Source organism: Temnothorax nylanderi, unplaced genomic scaffold (assembly GCF_030848795.1).
Source record: "Temnothorax nylanderi isolate EJ_2023f unplaced genomic scaffold, tnyl_v1.0 TNYL_tig0014_pilon, whole genome shotgun sequence".
NCBI lineage: Eukaryota > Metazoa > Arthropoda > Insecta > Hymenoptera > Formicidae > Temnothorax > Temnothorax nylanderi.
The window spans coordinates 1,195,880-1,212,850 of NW_027249076.1; the positions used below are offsets into that span (position 1 = coordinate 1,195,880).

Below are 16,971 nucleotides of genomic sequence, written 5' to 3' on the forward strand. Positions count from 1 at the left end.
TTTTTCGCGAAAACTTTCCGATGTTAAATCGAGCTACCTCATGGATATTTTTCGTTACGTGCGGTTTGTCGTCGTGCGGTTTCCACGCGCAACGCGAGGAGTAACGTTTACGTCAGGCCAGCCTTAAATTTGTACGACGGGGGGGTCTTTGCACGAGGCTCGCATGCCCGAAGTTTCGATGTGGTTCCCCGGTCGACGTGATGCTCGAACGGCTCGAACGATCGCGTGCTGATTGGACGGCATTTGCCGGGCTACTGTCGGGGTCCGCGCTCTCCCGCCTTGTGCAAGATCAAGAGTACGGAATACACTGATTGCAGGCTTGTAGCCCGGCGCCGCGGAGTTTTCCCTCGGCACCCCTGGCCCGTGTTTGCTGTCTGCTCGTGAAAGTTATCATCTCCTGAATGAAGTTTGCACTTTTCCGCGCACGTAAGGAGATCATCACGATCCCGAAGGGCAGAGGGCAGGAAGAGAGGCGGCGCGGCGGCCGGGCGAGCAGGGCGGGGGCTGTAATTTATGACATGAGGAATCGATGGTGACTCGACTGATTCCGCGACTTACGCTTTGACGGGCTATTTTTAGATTTTTGTGTGTCGCCGATAAGACGCACGCCAGAATGCAATTAAGCGGAGGAACCGAGCGACGATAGCAATCTCGTATTGTAACTTATATCTAAAATATACACATTGCTTTTATAGTTCTATTATTTTCGGGTGGAAAAATTGTTGCGGGGAATGGAGTTATAGATCGATCGTGTGTAAATATCTGATCGGCTCCATTGTGCTGACAATTTTATTACGTTTTTTTTTATGATATGTACGCGATTTCTGTATACTCATAAGATATTTCTAGAAAAATAAGGATTGGTATCTTTCACGGGAGATGCTGTGAAAATTTATTTATTCTTTTTTCAAGATAGCAAAAATATCCTTATTATTCACATGTTTATGTGTTACCATGTTGTGTATATAATATGTGACAATCAATAGTTTTTATCTTAAAAAAGAATATGATATTTTTAGACTTACAAAATAGAAATGTCTTTAAATTATCTCGCGTGGCGGACGATATCACGTTTCGATATTGCGAAGCTTGTAGAATGCAGATATAAGAGAATTTACTTGAATGGCGTCGCGACATCCAGAAGCCAGTCTTTTTTCTATGTCTGCCATTTTGCACAGTACATCGATAAATAACGGATCGGGAAAATCAACTGAAAAACATGCTTATTAGTAATAATGACAAATATTTCGTATGCATGTACCTAAAACACAATACGTACTTTTAACTATACACGAGTGAATCTCTGTCAATATATCTTGCAGCGCAAGTCCTTTGTCCAACTTCAACTTTTGAATCTCTGCGTAATATACATATTAAGGATTATATAATTCGGATATAGAGAACTGAAATCTTTATTATATATTGTAGAAGGATACTCGTGTAGCATGTGTCGTAAGATTCATTTAGCAACCAGTTTACAATATTATTTATGTCAGCTGGTAACGGATGCCCAACACAATTATATACGTTCTCTTTGTTCACCGCACCGTAAGCAAACCATGTACTTTGAAGTACGCTTATCACTTTCCTCATATCACCGCCACTTAACGTCATTAATGCTTCCTTCCCGTCCTCCGTAACTTTTAAGCTGCAAAATTTTTCATTAGTCGAGGACCTTAAGACAAACGAGAGAATAGAGAATTACACACATGATTAAATAAAATTGAACTTCACTCACTTTTCCGCTTCAATAACGTGATTCAATCTTGGCATTATCTGCTCCGCCGCAAGAGGCAGGAACCTAAACCTGGTGCAGCGAGACTGCAAAGCTGGGATAATCTTGTTGAGATAGTTGCATATAATGCAGAAACGTACATTATCCGTGTATTTCTCGATAACTGAAAATAATACCTTGATAGAGATATAAATATCTTATGACGCACAAATATCGAGATAACGCTTACTTCTCCTAAGTGCATTCTGAGCGTCATTCGTCATCGCGTCGGCTTCGTCCAGGATAATTAATTTGAACGCAGATCTGTACATAGTACCCGTACTGGCGAAACTCAGGATCTGGCCGCGCACTATACCTATGCCTCTGTCATCGGAAGCATTCAATTCCAGCACCTAAACACGTGACGATTAAAACAACGAGCCACCAGCAAAGAGATATGAAATTATTTCAGCGACAGGTACACAAACCATTGAATTGAATTGAGCTGGAGTATAGAGTTTACGAGCACACGCCAGTATAGTGCTGGTCTTTCCCGTCCCAGGTGGCCCGTACAGGAGGAGATGCGGCAGCTGACTCTCATCAATGTACTTGTTTACTGTAACGAGCAGTTCCTTCCTCATTATCGTATAATAAAACGCGCACGTCCGCATGTTGTTTACTCGAGTTGTTTACTTACTTGTCTTTATTATAGTCTCGTGGGAAATAAGCTCGTCCAGACTCTTGGGGCGATACTTCTCGACCCTGAAATATAAGAAGGTTCTTAGTCGGTGCTCGTTGATGCCTTGAGCGTTTCGTACTCACCATGGTAAATTCTGTTGTTCGTTGCTGGACGTCATTGTGTGTCGTCAAAATCCAGCCGGCTCACAATGCCACGAACGGAATCGTTTGAACGATTTGAAGGTTACTTATATCCTTGCCGCGCGTTTCGCCGGTTTCGCCAAACATGGCGATGACAGCTCCGTGGAGTTGCGCGACCAACACTTTGCCATGTGCTCCGAAAACGTGAAATCGTTCCGACACGCGTCTACTTGCATTCGTGCGCAAATTTGATCTTCCCTCAACAGAATTACATTCACGAAAATCGATTGTTAGGTAACGTCGGTGGAAAGTATTGTTTCCAAACCGCGAGAATTCTAACCTTCAACTGGATGTGGAATCTTGCCACTTTCCTGCACAGAATCAGACTTTAATTTGCTTTTAAATAAAACTTGATTCCATGTAGAGAAATAAAAATAATTGCTCTTTATTCTATATTTTCTTATATCTTCCAGCATTAATTGTGTACATAATCAAGTTTTTTCTTTTAAATATTTAAATAATAAAACTCACAGAGTGGAGCGATTATTTGTATTTCCTTTTTTTTTTCATATGCAAAAGTAAGGATCTCTCTATCCACAGTGTGCAATAAAAATGAATGTCCACAGTTAAGGTTTCAGTTTTGCTCTTTTGATAGTGGTGTACCCTGAATAACAAACCTTTACGTTGTAATAATAAATACGGCGTACTTTGCACGAAATTTAATCTCGCGGTAAACTCAGTCACAATCGATTGAACAAACAAAGTACCGAGGTCACTGAAAAACTGAGTAAATAAGGGACGGATTAATCCAAGCGACTTGACCTAAAACGTTTTATTTTGTTTGGCAATCACGCAGGAAAACGCGATCCGCTCGTACGGGAGATAAATATGGCTCACCGAGTTCTCCGAAGGTATCCCAGAACGATGATCAATCGTTCTCGCGAGGTGGCACAGAAGTTTGATTACCTACTGGTGATGGACTTCGAGGCCACGTGCGAGAGACACGAGGTGCTCAAGCCGCAGGAGATCATCGAGGTACCGTGCGCGGTGCTGTCCACCCACGATTGGCAGCTGAAGGACACGTTCCATACGTACGTGAGACCCAGAGTCCATCCCACCCTCACGCCGTTCTGCACCGAATTGACCGGGATCATGCAGGAGACGGTGGACGATCAGCCTTACTTCGCGGACGTGTTCCCGAGGTTCTGCGAGTGGTTGACCAAGGGAGGGTACTTGGATGAATCTGAAAGAAGCTCGTCGTTCGTAACTTGCGGCAATTGGGACTTGAAAACCATGCTGCCGAGTCAGTGCGACTTGGACGGCATTGCTTTACCGGATCAGTTCAAGCAGTGGATAGACCTGAAGTACACGTTCTGCGAATCCGTCGGGTATTATCCGAAGGGCTTGAGGGACATGCTCGTGCGATTAAACCTTCCGCTGAAGGGCCGTCTACATTCGGGCATCGACGACGTGAAAAATATGGTTTCGATAATACTAGCTTTAAAAGAGAGATACAACACGCAATTTAAGATTACCTCGTCGTTAACGACCTCTGCGATAAATTCAAGTAGTTACGAACAGACTGGAGTAGCGAGGAGTGTAGCGAAAAAAAACACGTGATAGTTTGTTAAAAATTAGTCTTGCATTAATAAAATATCCGCTTTTGTAAAACTTTTCAATTACAATAATTACATAAATAAATATTCCGATTGTCGCAGATTTCCATCGTTATCGCCTCACGACGACTTTGATCAACACATCCTGTTTATTATTCTCTGTATAAATCTCAAGTATAGCCTGCATATTACGTTCTATTCTCTGCGAACATTGTATCTTTAAAGGAAAGCTTTTCTTGCCGGGTAGTATTCCTTCCGCAGGAACGACACTGAAGTAATCTGAATTTGACAGACTGGTCTGGAATGTCTCGGCCGTTTTGAAAAAGCTAAAAACAGTCACGGTTGCTTCATTCTGTATCGGAGGATTAAGAATGATGGTGGACGGAGTTACAGTGAATTGATCTCCTTGCAATTCAGGATGTTGAGTTTCATGTTCTGTCGTGGTTCTGCGCAACAAAATATTATAAATCATAAGAGATATGTATATATTAGAAGAAATATACAGAGATACGAATGAATAAAAAGTCTCTTACTGAGAAGCGAAGTAACTTGTTCCACCCGCTTCATCCATATGAGTGGTGTCGCTTATTAAAGACTGATACATCTCTGATTCATCAGTGTCATAATGTACAGCAAATAAAGTATCATCCGCGCACGCTTCCACTGTGAGCATTATCTCGGATTGATGAACCCCGGTGCATAGATCGCTTAGATTTTGCTATTTAATTAAATACGCGTTGTTATTATTACGTAAACGGTAATGAGGATAAATAATTGTATATACTTACGATAGAATCTCGAATTGACGCTATAGCAGGATTTAGTTGCTCGCCGGGAAAAACTTTGCATATAGGATGCACAATACTCTTGAAGGCCTCATTTTCATCCCTCGTTGATTCACCTGATTCTTTTATTTTGTTATACAATCTGAGAAAAAATATATACATTTGCCAGCGTCGAAAATTAACGCCAATAAATATCTGTTTCAGTGGTTGCGTTCGAAAACTTCACTCGGGTGCACACCAGCGTCGTTCTATTCTAAATCCTTGTTCAACTTTTAGTAAATAACAAAGATAGAATGACGCAGTGTGCATCCGAGTAAAGTTTTCGAACGCAGCCAGTATTTAGTGTATCTCTTACCTGCGTATTCGCCAGCGGGTCGGTTCATCACCATAGGTAACATTTATCGTTGCGACGTGCGACACTTCCGAACGTTGCAATAACGCGAAGTCTTCTTTCTTCGGATGAAATTGTATCGCTATTTGCTGAGAGTCTTTAGAATTAAGTATCACTTCTTTTGGATTTACGTACCAACTAGAGTTCATTGTTGAACAAATAACTGAAATATATTAATGCGTTTTCTTTACGATTCACGTAAAATATGTGATATATAAAGAGAATAGAGGAGTTAATTTAAACCTTTCGGTATAACTGTGACCTTGGCGAATGAACGTAAGTCGCCACTGTTATCCAATCTGATATTTGCACTCAAAGTTGTAGTTTCGGAGTTCAAATTCCCGAGTGACAACCACATTTTTCCACTCGCATCTTTAAATGTACCTGCGATTTTGACTTTGCTGCAGCCACCGTATCCGTACAAAGGTATCTGTCAATTTAAATCGTAAATATTCCCTCTCCAAATTTGTTAAAAAGTAAGTTAAAATATTTAGAAGAGACATTAAATATACGCACTTTTTTGTACTGTTGAGAATCATTACCTTCTCTTGTATAATGTTTGATAGTAATTTTTCCAACTACTGGGCCCACGCAATACGGACTGAACACAACTGCGAGTGTCTTGATTTCTTGCCGTTGCATTGCCAGTACCATGCTTGTATTGATAGTCTGTTTATCTCCGAGAAACTATAATGTAGATGTTTATTAATATAAGTTTCATAAACTCCTTTTTAGGTAACACGATATATATACACATTACACAATACCTTAAAACTCTTACTATCGTCACATATATCTATTTGAATTTTAATCTTGTTATTACTCGTATTGCGAATTGTAAACTCCTTCATTTCACTTTTTCCTGTTTTTACGCTATTCCACGCTAGGGCAGCATGTGTAGCTCTGATTGGAATTATATTTCCTGCTACAGCTATACTGGATACCGTACTGATTGGTGAATTTCTATCGAAAGGTCCAGATCTATACATAAAGAGATTATTGCTTATTATTATAGTAGAGGTCATTACATGCGTATAAAATTATAAACTTACCTATTAGAAGTTATACTTTGAGGTGACGTTGCTGGGCTTAGAGATACAACATTATTAGGCGTATGGCAACGCAGATAATTTTCTTTTTCTGACTCTAATCTTTGTTCGGTACTTATGATGTAGTGGTAAACATTGTTCCCGGCAACTAACTTAATCTTTGCATGTCTGAAGAAATAACAATAAATAACAATAAATAATGAGATAGATAAATAAATTTGTAATTACAAATTGACCATCACCTTTCATCATCTGTACAATTTGCATCTGAAAATTGTGGCTTATATACAATTAAGAATGAAATTTTCTCTCCAACTTGCAAGAATATATTATCTGGCTTTATAGAAAAATCTTGCGTCGTGTTTGGATGCCCCTCCATTGATACGATAGTAGCGGACACGTGGGTCGCCACATTTCCCGAGTTAAAGATATTCACCAATTTGCCTTGCTGTCTTGGGACAATTATAGGTATTTCTGTGTCGATAATTTGGATTTTACAAATACCTATTTGTGCATAAAGAGGCACTTCTTTCCTAAGTAATACTGTGTCATCCTTGTATTGTACATATACAATTAATTTACTCTTCCAATGTTGTGGCTGTCTCTGCGGAGAATCTATTCAACAAAATTTTCTTATCTCCAACAGAAAAACATATGTATATAAAGAGTACATCCAATGTGAAAGAGATTTTTACCTGATGTAGATCGCGATTTTTTACAACTTATATTAGTGGTAAATTTCTCAAGTGGTTTAAGTACTAGATGCGTTGGTTCATTAATACTGAATATTTTTGATGCATCCTACGATAATTAAAAGCATATTAAATAGTTTTCAGTACATTAATCTAATTATACTTTAGTAGATTCATATCTCACAAGTAGCATAGAGAGCTTCACAGGCACATCAACGTTGTTTTTGTTATGAAGAGTTATAGGTAAAATTTTTGTTGTTTCCTCTGCAATATATTGAAAATCTAATTCCTGTTTGTCAGTAGGACATATGATGTCAAGTTCAAGTTGTTCCGGATTAACGCACATCATGTGTTTCATAGACCATTTTGATTTTGCTACCATGTCTGATAAATGTATATTTAATACTATAAATATTGGTTTGCACATTTTTGTTACTTTCACTTCAATCTAAAAGAAACAGTCCAGATTATCGATACAAATAAGATTCATTTTTAGCTGATTACCGAATTATACCTTTGTTGATCGGCATCCATTAGGGTTTATTAAATCATCTTCCGAAGGTATATTTAATTCAATACTTTGTGTATCTCCTACCACTTCAATTAGTTTAATGATATATGTAATCCATCTATCTCCATTGTTTACAAGTTCAACATTAATTTCATTCGTCATCCCAACAATGCAATTACATAATTTTTCTGTATTCTTGCCAAGGACAACATTCTCTGAAAAATTAAGGGAAAAAAACATTGTTATATCTATCACAGAGAGAATGAATTAATAATTAAATAAATTGTATTACTTGAATCAGACTGTATTTCCATATTTGTGTTTATTGAGAGCGATGAACTTATCATACTATTAGAAATATCCTTTTTTCTTATCACTTCTTTACTTTGTATATTTAAATCACTGTAGCTTTCTTCATTATAATTCTTTTTGTTCATTTTAAATGATATGTTGGATGCAGTCAATTTGTCACTGCATGGTAATGTGGGATTTCGTAAAGAAAACGTAAGATCTGATGTTGATAACGATACACCTATTTGTTAAAATTATACATTAAAATTTTAATCTACTCTTTTAAATATTAAAATTGAATATATCAATGTTAGATATATCATAAATACATTCAAATTGAAATATCGTGCAATAAAATCAATTTAAAAAAATACCAAATATATTAAATGTTTCACAGAGGTCTCAATACATACCTAAATCTTGATTAAATGAAGATATCACATTTTTACTACATGCTTCCTCCTTTAATATTTTCTTTTTAGATACATTTGTGAAAGATTTAACATCCTTCCCATTTTTACTTGAAGGAACTGATACTCTCATACGCTCCTGCTTTGTATCAACAATTTCATTTGCAATCTCACTTTTTTTACTGTCTAGTGATAATTTAGCTAAAACATTTTTTATATTGATGTCATCAAATTTGTTAGAAATAGGCAAATGGCATGTAGTGGGCATCGCTAGGACGGATTTTTCATTGGAAGGCAAATTATAAGTTTCTTTTCTCGCATTGTCTTGTATTATTGAATTTTTCTTCTTTTTTTGTGCCATTAAAAGCTGATCAATCAATCGTCGTGGCGTCTCGCTATTAACATCTTGTAAAGTATTAACAATAGTGCTTAAACTTATGACACTATTTTCGTCTACGTCTCTTGTTGCATTTGGAATAAGCGTATTCTCTTTCTCCGTCAATTCCGTCGACGACGCTGTTGCTACAATATAGTCTCTTGTACACAAAGATTTAATTTAATTTAATTTAATTAAAAATTTAATTAAAAATCGTATAACTACCATCTGCCATGATAGTCGACTCAACTAATGCTGGTAATTTGCCCGTTTTTACAGGAGTTTCCAAGACAAGACCAAAACTCGGTCTTACTTTATTACTTCCTAATATTCCTATATTATCAGACTTTCGTTCAAAGTATTGTCCAACCGATACTTTGCGTCCGGCACAAGACCTGTAATTCAAACATTACCTTATTACATGTATGCTATACAACATACGCATATACACACAAAAATATACATACTGAACTGTTAAGTCTAGGTCTCCAATAATACCAGACAGAGAGCCAAAATCCGTTGTTTGTTTTTCTGGATTCGTGACTGGCATACAATATGTGCGATCTTGCAGCCAGCGAGCCTCATCAATCGATAATTGTTCGGCCACTTTTGAGGCAGATAGAAATTCTTCCTTATTCATTTCTGCCATCAACTCGTTATTAAGTTGCGCTATATCGTTTTCGTTTAAGCTAATGCCATTAAAAGATCTGTTCACTGAAGAAAGTCTGTCAGCACTGCTGCTGATGCCAGACGAACGTGCTGTGATTTCGTTAGGTTCAAAATTAACCTGAAATTTATTTTTTCTAAAATATTCTTCTGGTTTTGAAATCAGATTCGTAAATCATAGATACCTACACTAGTCGCGCTAACTTTATTTGTTGAGTGATGCATACATTCCTTGTCCAACTCAGATATATAAGTCCTAATTGGTAAAGTGAAGTTGCCAGTTATATTTTGCACATTGGCATTGTTTTCTTTGTTTGTGTCTAAAACAATTGTTTACCACAATTACCTTCATGCAATCATTTATGTGCTCACGTATCCTTGCTATACATCTTTTTTTTCTCTCTATTTACCTGTGGTTAAAGAAGAGTTCTTTGTTTCGCTACACTTCCGAAGAAGTCTCCTGGCATACTCAAGCTCTAAATTGTCCTCCTCTGTGCTTATGCTTGTGAGACCTGTCATCGATATCATGTTAATGCAATGCTGATAATACTGCTGCGTTAATCTGAAGGATCTTGTTGTCATACATACCTGACATATTGTCAAGAAGACCTAACGAGGACCTATCGTCTTTCTGTGAGTCATTGTCATTTGATAGATCCTGCTTGTCCTTCACCTCACTCGAATGCCGCCTGTCGCCGAATCTGCTCTCCATCCTGGAAGCAAAATATCTTCGAGATCCATCCACGTAAATATTATATCTAAAATCAGCTACAGTCCACGTGATTCTCCAAGGACGAGAATGTTAGACAGGGACGCGTCACGCGAAGAATCGGTGGAACGAGCAAGGACGAGAACCGGTTCGAAGATCGACGCTCAAAAGGGAAAGGCCCTGACGCCTGTTGATTCGCGAAGGTGGGACTTTTTTTTTGACAGACCGCCTGAGAGGAAAAACGTACGTGCTTTTTCTGCGAACGGTCGACGACGCCTGCGGCTGCGGCGTGTTCAGCACCGTGTCGTCCACGCCGTAATCCTTGGGCTTGATCGGCGTGAACATCGCGGGGTCCTTTGTCCCGATCGCGAGGCGAACGGCGATCCAACGAGTAATTCGTGGGACGGACGAGTCAGCGGCCCTTCATCGTTTCGCAACTGCGCGAGTTCCCCGCGGGCCGGGTGACGAGACTGACGAGCCCGGTCAGCCGCGATCCCACTCCGGGCCTTTTAAACAATAACAGTCGATCGATTTTGCAGTTCAAATTTGAAAAGTCTCGGAGGTCACCGACGATTGGACACGGACTTGAAGGTCGCGACGTAGTTTATCATCCTGCCGACGCCTTCTGTCAATTCGCCATCTGCTGGCGAACGTCGTCGCGGGAATTCGGCGGTAAAACAGAAGGGGGTTTGTTCTTCTTCGAAGAACTTTCTGAACTGCACACACTGGGTGCAGTTTAAAATGAGATAGATATATATTACAGCTGTTGGAGAGAAAAGGAGAAAAGAGATGAAAGGTTACGAAAAGTTGTACTACAAAGAACAAAACGTAAAGCACAGGTTTGCTCCTTGTAGCTACGTTATGTTACACCTTCCGCGCTTGAAATGAGATAAATGTATAGTTATTGGATATATTGAAGAAAGAGGGAAGATGCGAAAAGTGCAGAAGTGGGGGAGTTACCGTGCATGTAAACATGTATCCTAACCTGCTCCAAGTTGTTTGGAGCAGTGACATGTGCTTCCTGATCAATCTTATTTTTCGTCTTTATCGCAATTGTTTAATTGGCTGACAGCATTTAATTAGGCCGAGCATTTAATTAGGATTAATTAAACACGCTCGGTGTTTTATGCTTATATCACGCTTAGAGTGAAGTGTAAAAATACACGGGAGATAAGGAAGCTTAGACGAGTCCAGCAGCACAATTTATCTCGAGATAAGTATCTTGTGAGACAGAGACGAGGTTTTAACGAATTAAAAGTTGCGAATAATCTTGAGAAATTGACGTAATGGCTGACACAAACGCTACGGAAGCGTTAGCAACCAGCGTTGCGGAGAACGAGAAGAATCCATATGCGTATCTCGAGAGAGATGATTTCACTTCTGAGAAGTACAAGATAGAGGTGCGCGGTCTGCCGAAGTATTACGGAATTGGTGAATTCAAGAAGCTCGTGAACGAAAAGCTGGACTTGCAATCGTGCAAGGTAAAGCCACCCAGGAAAGGCAGCAGCTGGCTGTACGTATGCTTCAGAAACGAGGAGTGTCGTCAACGAGCGATAACCACTATAAATGGGATTTTGTGGAAGAACAGTAAACTCACGGCGCAGGTATTCTCCAGCCTTTCGTTAATGCTGCTTTCTCGGCAGAATTAAATATAAATTGTTTTAATCCGCGCTTTCTCTTTAGGCAGCCAAGCCAGCTCCGGATCCCTTTGTGAAGAGAAAACTAGAGGAGGAGTCTAGCAACAAGCGTCTGAAAACTGACGCCGAGGATCCAAACTGCTCCCCCACTGATAGAATCAAATTTATTACTACTCCTTTGTGGAACATGCCGTATCCGGATCAAGTAAGGGATTTTATTACGCTCTCGTTGGAAAGTATCAAAACCTATGCTATATATTTTTAGCTGGAACTCAAGCAGAAGGAGATGAGATCTATCCTGATAAAAATCGGCCAGCAAATGCTCGTAGAAAGTAAAGGTCTGTCAGAGTGGATATATTCGCAAAAGAAATTGTACGATGGATTGCCGTGCAAACTGGAGAATATACTTTCGGCGGATGTTACCGAGGCATATAGAAATAAATGCGAATTCACAGTTGGTGATTATTTCTAGATTTATACGAGGATATACAAAATTTTGCCAAGTTTAAATTTTTCTTTTTTTTTTATGATGCAGGTAAAGACAGTGAACAGAGCAAAATAATGATTGGGTTTAGATTGTCAACTTATGCCTCGGGTTCTACAGCAGTTGGACCTATCGACGATCTTTGTCACATTCCAGAAAATATGAAAATTGCTGTAAAGGTTAATTTCAATTGTTGATTTTTTTTTAGACGAGACGGATGGAGACGGACTTGGGATCTAAAATTTGCGCGTTTACATATTTCAGATACTAGAAACATTTATACGCGAGTCAAACCTGGAGCCTTTCAATCCGGTCGATCATAGTGGATACTGGAGACAAGTTACCGCTCGAACCACTCGTGCCAGCCATCTGATGTTGATAGTAGGAATACACCCTCAGGATCTAAGTAGCGACGAATTAGAGGAATTAAAATCACAGCTGAGAATATTTTTCGAAACCGGGAAAGGTGCCGACGCTCATGTCACTTCGTTGTATTTTCAAACAATAGATAAGAAGTAAGTATATTATGCGGAAGTAGCCATGTATATGTATTTTTTTTTATTTGCATAATTTAATTTTGCAGAAGCATAGGCGGTGAAAGTAGCGACACCTTATATCATGTTAGCGGAACAGAATATATAGAAGAAACGCTACTCGGAATGAAGTTCCGAGTTTCGCCTCAAGCATTTTTCCAAGTCAATACATTGGGAGCAGAAGTTTTGTACAAGGCGGCGATTGACCTTGCCGAACCCACGATGGATACGGCGCTACTTGACGTGTGTTGCGGTACTGGAACCATAGGTCTCTGCTTTTCAAAGGTACGATCAATTATTATAAAATTTCCAAGGATGTACCATTACAGATGTAACGTTCACTGTTGCAGCATTGCGGTGAAGTATTAGGAGTGGAAATTATTCCCGACGCTATAAAGGACGCCAAGGAAAACGCTATCAAGAACGATATTACCAATTGCGAGTTTTTTGTCGGCAAGGCGGAGGACATTTTGTTGCCTGTCATTCACAGGGCAACGAAATCCAATATCACTGCCATTGTGGATCCCCCACGAGCTGGTTTACGTAAGTTGTCATTACATATAAGTAACATTTACGATGTCGATATTATAAAGAAATGTTAACTTACCTGTATGTTAACTTATTCTAGATCAAAAGGCTTTATTGACACTGCGTAAGTCAAGAAAGTTGAACAGACTGGTGTACATATCCTGTGACCCTCGTGCTGCCATGAGAAATTTAATTGACTTAGCACGACCTAGTTCCAAGCAATATCTCGGTGATCCGTTGGTACCGGTAAAGGCCATTGCGGTTGACATGTTTCCTCATACTAAGCATTGCGAATTGATATTGTGCCTTGAAAGGCTATCGAAGGCGATGAAATGAAACGAATGTACCATCCAAGAAAATACGGAATAAAGAGCGTTCAAACGTATTTACATATTCTTCCGTCGTATGTATGTGTTAGCATAATATATACGTATATATTAGAGTTTTTTTTTTGGACATGAATAAACAATTGCTGGCAAATTTTGATTTATATTTGTGAAAAAAAAAAATTTATGTTTTATGTTATGTTTCTCTAATGAAGTCATTAATAATTATGATTATTACTTCTTTTTTTATTGCTTTAATCGCCGCCACACGGTCCGATAGTTGAACGTCCACGAATTCATTCTTGGATTGACGTCACTTCTGCATTTTGTCGATATCTTACTGGAGAGGAGAAAAAAGGCGAATCTGCTTATATGAAATAGTATTGGCCACCAATCGTTTCCACGATAGCTTTTATAATTGCGTTAATAATATAAACCATGGGTAAATAGGCGAAGAGAATAATCCAACGATGGCAACGCAGTGGAATAAATAATGCCACTTACTCTCTGAGATTCTTGTTTTGGTTGGTTTGTAGAAAATTAATACAAGTCTTGATGATCTCGACGCAGAACTAAGGTGGCATAAAATACGCATTAAAATCGGCGCCGCTTGGTATACAGAAAAGCGAGGATGACGATCCGGAAGAAGAAGAAAAGCAGAAGAAAAATCTTAAAATGTTTAGATTTCAATCGACCTATTAATGTTCGACATTGCCTGATATAAGAAGATTCTCGTAGATGAATCTCGCATCAATGCGTGACATTAATGGAAGATATGAAAAAATAAAAACATATCAGGCTCCAAGACGTGTAATCAAAAGACAAGGAAACAAAAATGATAAAGGCGGATTTCGATACCATACGAAAGTATGCAATAACAATATTTTAATCATTCAGTATATTAATCACTTTAATTATATTAAATGTTTTGGTTTAAATTGGGGCCTGTTTCCTTGTCTTTCGACATTATATAAAGAAATGTTTGATATTGGCGATCCTTAACAATAAGCGGAGGCGATTTTATTACAACGTATCTCTTGCGCGTCGATTCAATAGATTATTGAAGATGCGCGAAAAAAATATGAATATATTTATACAAGCACACACGTTGTCTATTTCGAAGAATTATCTATTTCTATTCCATCGTGAAACTGACGTTTCTACAATTCCTGGCGCACTTTGAGCGCGTTCTGCGTGAAATTCTTTAGAATGTTTATCATCTCTGCTTTTAACACCTCTGGCATCATTAAACACACAGTCGTCTGGGCTCTCAGAATTCACTCGCGAGATCGTCTCTACATATTCAGTACGATCAACAGGTTGAGATAGCTTAGAAAGCAAAGCGACTTTTTCTGCTTTATCTAGAGTTGATCTAAAAGTGTAAATAGTTATTTTTGAATTAACAATGTTGGATATAGATTTGATTTAATATTGATGATATGCTACAATAAAAGTTTGATATGCTTTTGTTTTTCTCACGCACAGAGTACCTTGTACTGCTTTGCGCTGCTAATTTCTCAATAATTTTAGCGTCTACATTAATCTTTTTCGGCCTTTGCATGTGACTTTTCAATTTCTCTATGTTCTGCGTAAGTTGATGAACCTGTATCTTTAATGTTGCATTTTCATACGTCAATCTGTTATTTCTTTGTACAACCTAACAATTCATATGATATATAATATATATACGGTCTAATTCTTTTAGGTTTAGACAAAAAGGATAAAGAGGCGTATATATTATTGTTTACTTGTAAAAATTTAGCTTTATTAAGGGGCAACGGTTCCTGAAATTTTTCTGACACAATTAAATTAAGTTCCTTTCTCGCCTCGTCTAATTTCTCCATCATCTCCGCCATCACCAGCAAATGCTCGTGCAGCAACTGATCCAATTTATATCTTAATGTGTCTTTGGCATGCTTCATACGAAGGAACTTCACACATAAATTATACGTAACTTCGTTTTTATCTGACAACTCCACTCTGAGCTGCTTGTTTTCTCTTTCCAAGGAATCTTGGGCTTCTTCGAGCTCCTTATGCCGTTGTTGCTGAAACTTTGACGTGTTGCTGGTATGCCTGCCTCTGTACCGTTGCATTTCTTCAATGAAATGATCTTTCTCCCTTTGGTGAAAATCTCTCTCGCCATCTAACTGTTCTACAATAAAAAAAATTAATATATACTGTTTTATTCATGTCTGTTGAATTAGCTCAAATTAGCTTGTTGGAATCTCTAAAGCTATTTCCTGGTAAAATCCTGATTTTATGAGCAAATTTGGATGAGGGTGTGCAAAATAATATTTTATTTATATTATATATAATATGAGTAAACTATATATAACATGACTCGATTAGAAATGAAAGTCTGACAATGTCTTATATTTTCATATATATACATGTATACTTCAAAAATTACTTATAATGATTAAAGTCTTACGTCTTAGATTTCTATTGCATCTTTGTTGTTTCTTTAACTCTGCCAGTAATCTACTTTTCTCTCGATGTGAATTTTCTAGTTGTACATCTCTTATCCTTAGAGCATCTTTTAAGTTTGCTATAGCTTCATTCAATTTTGCTATCTGGATACATACGATTAAAAATCACAATTATTGACAATGTTAAAGTTATAAAAAGTAATAATATGCAGGAAGTATATTTAACACAGTAGTGAATATTTGAAAAGTACAAAATAATTTTCTGGCAAGTTATTCATTTATATGTTTTATATTATGAGTGAGTGGATATTTGAGGTTGTCTCATAATTTGTAAATAATTAATTAATGCTAATCGAGTAAAATACTAACATTACTAACGTACTTGCGGTGAAATTACTATTTCATGATCGACTATGTTGTATTCTGCAGTGTCATAGGAAACTTGTTTTTCTACATTAGTAGAACATTTATTTAAATTAACATTCTGCATATTACGATATTTGACTCACGCCAATCCGTAATACCTCTTTAGATATAATTTTCTATTTGTTATATTATTTCATTGGTTATATATCATATCGCACACTTCATGCTTAACTTTAATATTCAGGGTTCAAAATTAATATTCAAATTTTTGAAAGTGCCTCTGAATATATGTAAATCTATTTTAAATTGGATTGCCTAAATAATTATGTTCTTCCTTTATGTATAAGACGAAGGAGAACTTGAGACATGTTACACATTAATTCTATATAAATAACCTATATGCAAAAGTTACCTGTCAAATACATATAATTAATGACATGAATAAGTTAGACTAGAGATAAGTGAAAAGCGTTAGAAATGCCAAAATGTGTCGAACGTAATTGCAAGTACTTATCGTATTTATAAATTCTAAATAAGCTTATCGCAAACAATAAAACAAAGCATTTTCCGCTTTAAAATAAAAAAAAATTGTTTTTTAAAATAATATATACATGTATATTACAGATTACAAATAGATTA

General features: G+C 37.7%; 5 protein-coding genes across 6 annotated transcripts; 2 read left to right on the top strand and 3 right to left on the bottom strand.

Moving 5' to 3' along the window:
- Window positions 1-880: 880 nt before the first annotated feature.
- LOC139768149 (replication factor C subunit 5-like) lies at window positions 881-2,681 on the bottom strand. The gene is made up of 8 exons (XM_071698058.1): window positions 2,537-2,681; window positions 2,412-2,476; window positions 2,203-2,330; window positions 1,965-2,127; window positions 1,739-1,898; window positions 1,437-1,648; window positions 1,280-1,357; window positions 881-1,210 (listed from the first exon to the last, which is right to left on the bottom strand). The coding sequence occupies exons 1-8, from the start codon at window positions 2,569-2,571 to the stop codon at window positions 1,068-1,070; spliced, it is 984 nt and encodes a 327-aa protein (XP_071554159.1). The 5' UTR covers window positions 2,572-2,681; the 3' UTR covers window positions 881-1,067.
- Window positions 2,682-2,692: 11 nt separating this feature from the next.
- Window positions 2,693-4,673, top strand: LOC139768150 (ERI1 exoribonuclease 3-like). Its single transcript, XM_071698059.1, has 2 exons — window positions 2,693-2,827; window positions 3,390-4,673. The coding sequence occupies exon 2, from the start codon at window positions 3,422-3,424 to the stop codon at window positions 4,151-4,153; it is 732 nt and encodes a 243-aa protein (XP_071554160.1). The 5' UTR covers window positions 2,693-2,827; window positions 3,390-3,421; the 3' UTR covers window positions 4,154-4,673.
- LOC139768142 (uncharacterized) lies at window positions 4,156-10,608 on the bottom strand. 2 transcript variants are annotated; one of them, XM_071698045.1, is made up of 20 exons: window positions 10,281-10,608; window positions 9,909-10,033; window positions 9,731-9,832; window positions 9,510-9,640; window positions 9,122-9,441; window positions 8,880-9,049; window positions 8,282-8,800; window positions 7,870-8,109; window positions 7,581-7,792; window positions 7,251-7,514; window positions 7,070-7,175; window positions 6,617-6,989; window positions 6,378-6,542; window positions 6,093-6,306; window positions 5,842-6,012; window positions 5,569-5,755; window positions 5,290-5,488; window positions 4,938-5,076; window positions 4,683-4,867; window positions 4,156-4,595 (listed from the first exon to the last, which is right to left on the bottom strand). In XM_071698045.1, the coding sequence occupies exons 2-20, from the start codon at window positions 10,030-10,032 to the stop codon at window positions 4,262-4,264; spliced, it is 4,155 nt and encodes a 1,384-aa protein (XP_071554146.1). In that variant the 5' UTR covers window position 10,033; window positions 10,281-10,608; the 3' UTR covers window positions 4,156-4,261. The 2 variants fall into 2 exon arrangements, with proteins under 2 accessions (XP_071554146.1, XP_071554145.1); XM_071698044.1 differs by having other exon boundaries at window positions 10,277-10,608.
- Window positions 10,609-10,812: 204 nt separating this feature from the next.
- LOC139768145 (tRNA (uracil-5-)-methyltransferase homolog A-like) lies at window positions 10,813-13,596 on the top strand. The gene is made up of 8 exons (XM_071698048.1): window positions 10,813-11,633; window positions 11,713-11,871; window positions 11,932-12,124; window positions 12,202-12,329; window positions 12,415-12,665; window positions 12,734-12,968; window positions 13,034-13,226; window positions 13,312-13,596. The coding sequence occupies exons 1-8, from the start codon at window positions 11,316-11,318 to the stop codon at window positions 13,545-13,547; spliced, it is 1,713 nt and encodes a 570-aa protein (XP_071554149.1). The 5' UTR covers window positions 10,813-11,315; the 3' UTR covers window positions 13,548-13,596.
- Window positions 13,597-14,662: 1,066 nt separating this feature from the next.
- LOC139768072 (uncharacterized) lies at window positions 14,663-16,456 on the bottom strand. The gene is made up of 5 exons (XM_071697906.1): window positions 16,349-16,456; window positions 15,969-16,110; window positions 15,227-15,689; window positions 15,028-15,174; window positions 14,663-14,909 (listed from the first exon to the last, which is right to left on the bottom strand). Exons 1-5 carry the CDS (start codon window positions 16,454-16,456, stop codon window positions 14,663-14,665), a joined length of 1,107 nt encoding a protein of 368 aa, XP_071554007.1.
- Between the last annotated feature and the right edge of the window lie 515 nt (window positions 16,457-16,971).